We start from the raw sequence: 6,882 nt of genomic DNA on the forward strand, positions 1-6,882 counted from the left end.
TTGGGCTTGATTCTGGTGGGCTATATTTCTGAATGCAATCGGATATACGTGCAGCTTCCTGTCTCACAACACGAGTACACATGATCACACTGTTAAAATCAACTCTTCCATTTGCCGCGCGTCAGCAAAAGAAAATACCACACGGCGTCACGGCCTCACGGGTCTGCGACCCTGCGTGCGTCTGCATCCTCCTGTTTTGACCTGCCACCTTGGCATCCTTTTGGCTTGATTGCATGCCACGAGCCGGTTCAGTAGGCAGCCGTGGACGTGGAGCCAATGCCAGTGGCCGTCGCTTTCGGCGCGCAGAGAGATGGAAGGAAGAATCCGCGGCCCTGGCTTGGCTCCGCGAGCGAAGTGACCCTGACCCCCCAAACCAATCCCTTTTGGCCTCTGCCCTTGAGTTCCTGACCCGTCTACTCGAGAAATTCACGAACGACCTGCAATTTGGAATCTACAATTTGGACGGTGCAGTTGATTATTACTGACGCCACCACGGCTTTGCCGTAGCCTCGGTCGCTCTCTCCTCATCTGCAGCCATACAATTTTGTACCATCACGCTGCCGCAGAACCATGCGGTCGCACGGCTCGCAATCCCGACCTTGCAAAACGTGCTGCGTGATTCACGTGCGACTTGCAAAGCGCGCGGTTCCTGAATCGGGTAGCGTCAGCATCGGAATTTCCCGCCGCTGGACCCTGGAGGACAGGCCAGAACGAACACGAGTGCGAGCGTCAGCAAGATCCCAGATTTCCCGCGATCGAACTGCCATATGAACAGAGCCAGATCCGCGGCGGAAAATCGACGGGTCCGCGCGACAATTCTGCTCCCCTTCAGAAGCTCTGGGTCGTACGTCTCACTCTCATGGGCGAGTGAGCTGCCCCCGGCGGCGCCGGGCGCTCTCTCGGCTCGGCGAGATGAATGGATTGGACGCGCCCGCCTGACCGCAACCGGCCGAGCCCATATTCCTCACGCAACGGCTTTCAACGGCTCGCTCGGCGGATGGATCTCTTTCACGATCACGCAACTCATTTCGTCAACCGTCCCTGCTACAATGCGTCATCCCGCTTTGTTTAGAGCCCTTTTGTGAGTATTCACTATTCAATCTTCCAGGTCGTTTTCATTCTGACCTGCACCTGCCCAGTTTCGGCCTTTGCTCTTCTCAGTTTTTCTTCCCTGTGGAGCGAGCTCTCCGCCTCTCACGCTGTTTTTCCATGGAGGAGAGCTCGCGCTCTGACTTGCGCCCTGTCCTCGTGTCCTGAAAAAACTCCGGTGTTGCCATAAATACAACCACCACCGGTACAGACCGGCCTGCCTACCTGTACCCGCCTTCTCCCTCCGTACCGGCCTCTTCTCTCTTCTGCTGCCTTTCTCGCCTTCGCCTTCGCCTTCATCTCCCGTTCTCTGCCTCTCCATCTCCTCCACGTCCTGCCCAGGTACATGCGCCACTTGGTTCACGGTTCAGAGAGCTATCCATCCATGGAAATAGCTTAGCTCACCAGAGGCAGTTATAGCTTAGCTCATAACGATGTATATGCATGCGGTGCTTGATGTCGTCGCTCCCTGTTCTCTGCAGGGCCGAGAGGGCGGAGACCGACGATGGTGATGATGATGGGGCAGCTGGGGCGGCTGGTGGACGGCATCAAGTCGAGGCTGCGTGCCGGCGGCGGCGGCGGGAAGAGGGGCGGCGGCTCGGGGAGGAAGGCGTCGGCGGCGGCGGGCTACGACAAGGTGGAGAAGACGGAGAGCATGCGGGTGGAGATCCGGAGCCGCCAGGCGCGCAAGCTCATCGCCAAGAACCTCGACGCCGCCGACTCCATCGGCCGCGCCGGCCGGGCCAACAAGCGCTTCTTCCTCGCCTTCTGACTTTCTTTCTTTCCGAGGATCCATCCAACTTCCAACGACCAAAGAGCTCCGTCGTCCATCAGCTTGCTACTACTACCTCCCCGGCCACGGCTTCTGCACTCTGTGCTTGCATACTACGCCAATTGATTCTGTACTCTGTAGTACGTTTACGCCTGAGCTGAAGAAGCACTGATCACCAATTTGCATCCATGTAGCAGTATTTCCATTTCTTGTCTCTGACACCTGGTGTCAACAAAAAATTGTATCCATTATGTTATCTTATTTTATATGCGATAAACCGGAAGCAATCACGAAGTACGAATATCCGTACAGGCACAAGAAGGAATACCATTCTCGTGCGGGTCTTAGAGAAAGGTCCGATTCGGTAAGCCGTCGCTTGGGAAGCAGATTGAGCAGATCATCACCTCAATCACATGGGGGGAGACTAATGGGGTCGAGAGGACAAGAAGCTCCTAACGACACATGCTCACATGTTCCTGTCCGTCTTTGATTTCGAAGAGAGCGATTTTATTGGTGTGCGATAAGTTTTAGCTTCGTGTCAACTCTTACTTCTTGTGTCGTTGTGTGTGGTGATTGGTGAACGAAGATTGACTGCTAGTCTCAGTTCACTGCAGCCACAAAAGAAGGGATGCCAGCAGAGGGCAAGTACGGGCGCCTCTTGTTTTGAAAGCGGCATTGACTTGCACACACTCCTGTTTTACAATGGACCGATTTTCCGCTATTTTTATCAGGTGACGCCGTGTGAACGCCGGATTTAATAGAGAGGCTGCCAATGAGAGAATCGTGCGCTACGAGCTTATTATAAAAAGAAAAAAAAATTCAAATTACTCAAGCATAATCAAAGTCTGGATAACCTTTTAAAGTATTTCTTGGTTCAGTTTACCCCCTAAACTATACCATTTGGTTCAATTTACCCCTTAACACAATTTGCATTTTTTTTCTCCATACACAAGTGGAGTCTTAAGTACAAATTTTGCAAGATGATAGCAGATATCATAAGACATGTTAGAAAAATATATGATAAATTATTATTATTATTTTGATAGGGTTGGATATTTAATAATAAAATTTATCCTTGAGATACAAAATTATATAAAAAATAATGATGAAAAATTCATAAAATATTTTTTAAATATAGAGTATGATGTCCACTACCACCCTACAAAGTATCAAATTAAAATTCAACTTGTGTATGGAGAAACAAAAATAACAAATTACATTATGGGGTTAAGTTGAACCAAAGCATAATTTAAGGGGTTATGTAGACTTTCGCTATACTTGAAGGGAGTAATTTGGACTTTTTCCCTTAGGTATGTAGTGAACGCTTAAAAACTCCAAAAAGACTACAGTTTTTAGCAATGCCATGGTTTTCAAAACTGCAAAAACTTGTATATCATCGGAACACCCTACAACTTTCCGAAACCAAAGTACTCCCTCCAACCCAAATTACTATTCATTTTGAGTTTTCTAGGTACATAATTTTTATATGCATCTAGATATATACTATGTTCACATACATGGTAAAAGTTATGTAAACTAAAATGAATACTACCCCGTTTCAAATTATAGACCGTCCGTTTTTTAGTTCATAGGTGTTTGTATGCATATAGACATATACTTATATTTAGATGCATACAAACACTTATGAACTTAGAAAAGCCAAAACGATCTACAATTGGAATGGAGGGAGTAGTACTTTGGGATGGAGGGAGTATTTCACAAAAGTACGTTACATTTCAGAAACTCAAATATACTCTGCATCCAAACAGGGCCTAAGGGCAGGGTGACCAAGTGACGGGATTGCTGCTAGCGGCGAGTGACGGAGGACAATCGGATGGAAATGATCAGAGCAGGAGCGATACTAGGTTGTTAGCAGGGTGACCGAGCTTCCTATTTTCAATCATTTGCAATACAGCATCTTACTTTTCTTGTGTTGGTTCATCTATCATGCGCTCTACGCTTTATATTCTCCTCTTCTTCTTGTCCTTTCTCTCTCCATCCTAAATTACTATTCGTTTTGATTTTTATAAATTCGTAATTTTTACTATGCATCTAAATATATGATATATATAGATACGTAACAAAAGTTATGTACCTACAAATACCAAACGAATAGTAATTTAGGAATAGTAATTTAGGATGGAGGAAGTATTTCACTAGCATCATATTTCCAGCCGCTTTCAGTCTTTCCTATTTAAAGTTCATTGATATCCGCACATATACACCCAATCCAAGCACACCAGCAGGGATGTCACGAGGTTTGTTTGACCGCTATTTCGTTGCACCGACCACGCCGCGCGCGTGACGCATATGCATGCCACGGAATCGTACGGCGAGGCAGATAGACGATATCTCTTCTCCGAAAAATGCTTTCTCTGACCTGACCAGGGCGGCGTTCGGTGAGTGCGACGTGCATACAAGTATATATGAATTTGGAATTGAGAGTAATCTGGCTATTGGGAGCAGACATGGGGTAGTTTGGGAGTATAATTTTGAATTACCACCTGCGTTTCGTCATCTAGACTAGATGACAGGGAACGCACCAGCAAGGGGGTAGTGTTTAGCTAGGTGCGGTGTCAAGAGGGAGATGATGACGACGATGATGCAAATTCGTGTCGGCAACGAAGAAGTTAGATCCCCTGCTACCTTCTTCGTCTATCCAGGAGAAGGTTGGGAGTTGCGAGTTTGCGCCGCCGTACCCGGTCTTTCGAGACGCCTAAACTGAAAAACATGAACAGCATTCTGTAAAGCAGCAAGTGTCTTACATCTAGGTTACTTTTCTTTACTATCCTTCTTGGATGCACGGTGTCAACTTGATGTCGTGATTCATTCCGTGAAAAGATGACTTAACAAAATCTTCTAGGCACAAGCGGCAATTTGTTCCTCAAAATAAGAAGAGTTTTGCTCCGCTAGACCCTTTCAAGAAAATTGCACGAATTCTAAAGCATGTAGGTAATTAGTTTTAATTAATTTTGTTCTGGGTATGTTTGGGTCCAGCCCTATCCATGCCTAGATTGTGGCCCGATCCAAATAGCGGTCCCTTGTTTTCGTCACAGCAACTCCGGCGCGCATCCAAGCGGTCGACGGACGGCAGGCGGGCGGCGGCGGCACCACCGGCCGAGCGGACGGTTGCATCTAATGGTGGCGTTGTTTCTTTGGTCGAACCCATGTTTTGCTGGCCCAATGCAACTACCTTTGCATGGTTCCACGACTACGCAATTGCACAGCTTTCTTCGCCGGCATGGGCGCGGCGGTGGGCGGTGGCAACACCTGGACACGGCGGCGGCAGAAAGCAAGAAGAAGCGTAGCAGACCTCCTCCCATCTCTGCCTGCATGAACTGCTTCTTCGTGCATTCAGTGAATATGCAGAAAGATATCAAGCATAAAAACTGAATATTTCAGTTAGTATGTTGTTGCATTCTGAACATATACATAGCAACATCACCTTGGCAGTAGCTGTTTGATATCAAGACTCTTAGGCTCCATTCGGTTGTCACAATTAATTAGCGTGAATGAATTGAATTGAGATTCAAATTCAATCTAGGTGGAAGTAGAAATGGACTGCAATTCAATGCTTTATTTGCTTAGTGATGAAATTTTTGAAACAGAAATGAGATCAAATCATCAAATCAATTCCAATTTGCAACTGATTGTTTGGTTCACGCTATGAAAACTTGGAATAAAACAAGAACACAGCACGGCTCTGCACCAGTGACGTATGCCATAGATGAGAAGGAAAGCTAGAATTTGGGAAGGACGTAGACGCCGGAGATGAGGAGCACGTTGAGCGCGCGCTGCTGCGACGACTCGAGGCTCCCGTCGTTGGTTGTTGTACGCCTTCCAGTTCCACACCGCCGCGGCTGTAGAGCACCTCATCGTCTATCTCGAGCCGTGAGGGCCGCACGCTCCCACCACGGCGTGGCGTCGCCGTCCGGAGCCTCGATGGTCGCTCTAGCGGTAGCGTTGCGCCAGTCGCTGCGAATGCGAGCCGCCGCCGGCAGTCTGCTTTGAATCACTGGAGTTTAATTTCTCCATCCCTCGGAATCTCCTCGACGAAACGAGTCTGTAGTTGCTGCGGCGAAAACAACGGATCACTACTTGGGTTGGGTATGGGCCGAGCAAAATCTGGGAAGGGTAGGGCCGGGCCCAAACACGATCCAGGACCTAATTAATTACTTGTTCTCGCTTGTCCATTAGTCAGTGAACTTGCAGATCATGGAAAGAAAACCGTGAAGCGCGCCGCTAGTTCGCTTGTCAACTTCTTCAATGGCCTCCAAAGCTGTTAACCGGATCGGCGGCTCTCGTGATCTCCGACTCCAAGCACGTCGCAACAAGCTGTACGGGTTAGTTGGGCCGCATGGCCGTGCCGGGGAGACCGTTTCGGCAGCGCTGCAGCCGATGAAAATGGCTATCGTTTTCGAGCTGTATCTCGCTCGAGATGACGTCGTACCCCTCCAAACTTGCAGCAACCACTCTGCACTTTAATTGTCATCATCACCGTGCAATCCATCCATGCAGTTCACTTCACACTCGTTCCACTCATTTGGATGTTTGCGTGCTTACCTAATGCGCACAGGAGCAAAGCTTAGGCCCCGTTTGGATCCTTTCATTTTGAAGGAATTGGAATCTACTTAATGGAGTAGCGTAATTTATCTTGGAATGTTGGATTCCACAACTTTCTAAAGTTTAGATATAAGATTATGTTAAATTCATAGGGTGGGAGATGGAAATTGATTCTATAAATTATGATTATTAGAATGGAATTCAATTCTTATAGCACGCTCTTTGACTCGCTTCCATATAGCAGAAATGCAGCGCATAAGTATCTCTCACATGGCCAACAATAATATACAAATATATTTCACGTACAATTATATTAGCTTAATTAATTTGTGTCTAAATTATGATTATTAGAATAGAATTCAATTCCAAGCATCCAAACGGTGTGTTAGAGAAAACACCGTACCACCACTTGGAAATATCGTTGGCAGGTAAGCAAAAAGTTACACGTACGGTTGGCA

At 47.4% G+C, this 6,882-nt stretch overlaps 1 protein-coding gene across 1 annotated transcript; it reads left to right on the forward strand.

Moving 5' to 3' along the window:
* Positions 1 to 1,143: 1,143 nt before the first annotated feature.
* On the forward strand, positions 1,144 to 2,168 carry LOC101770748. The gene is made up of 2 exons (XM_004973384.4): positions 1,144 to 1,431; positions 1,572 to 2,168. The coding sequence occupies exon 2, from the start codon at positions 1,595 to 1,597 to the stop codon at positions 1,859 to 1,861; it is 267 nt and encodes an 88-aa protein (XP_004973441.1). The 5' UTR covers positions 1,144 to 1,431; positions 1,572 to 1,594; the 3' UTR covers positions 1,862 to 2,168.
* The last annotated feature ends 4,714 nt before the right edge of the window (positions 2,169 to 6,882 follow it).

The sequence above is a fragment of the Setaria italica genome, chromosome VI (assembly GCF_000263155.2).
Source record: "Setaria italica strain Yugu1 chromosome VI, Setaria_italica_v2.0, whole genome shotgun sequence".
Lineage (NCBI taxonomy): Eukaryota > Viridiplantae > Streptophyta > Magnoliopsida > Poales > Poaceae > Setaria > Setaria italica.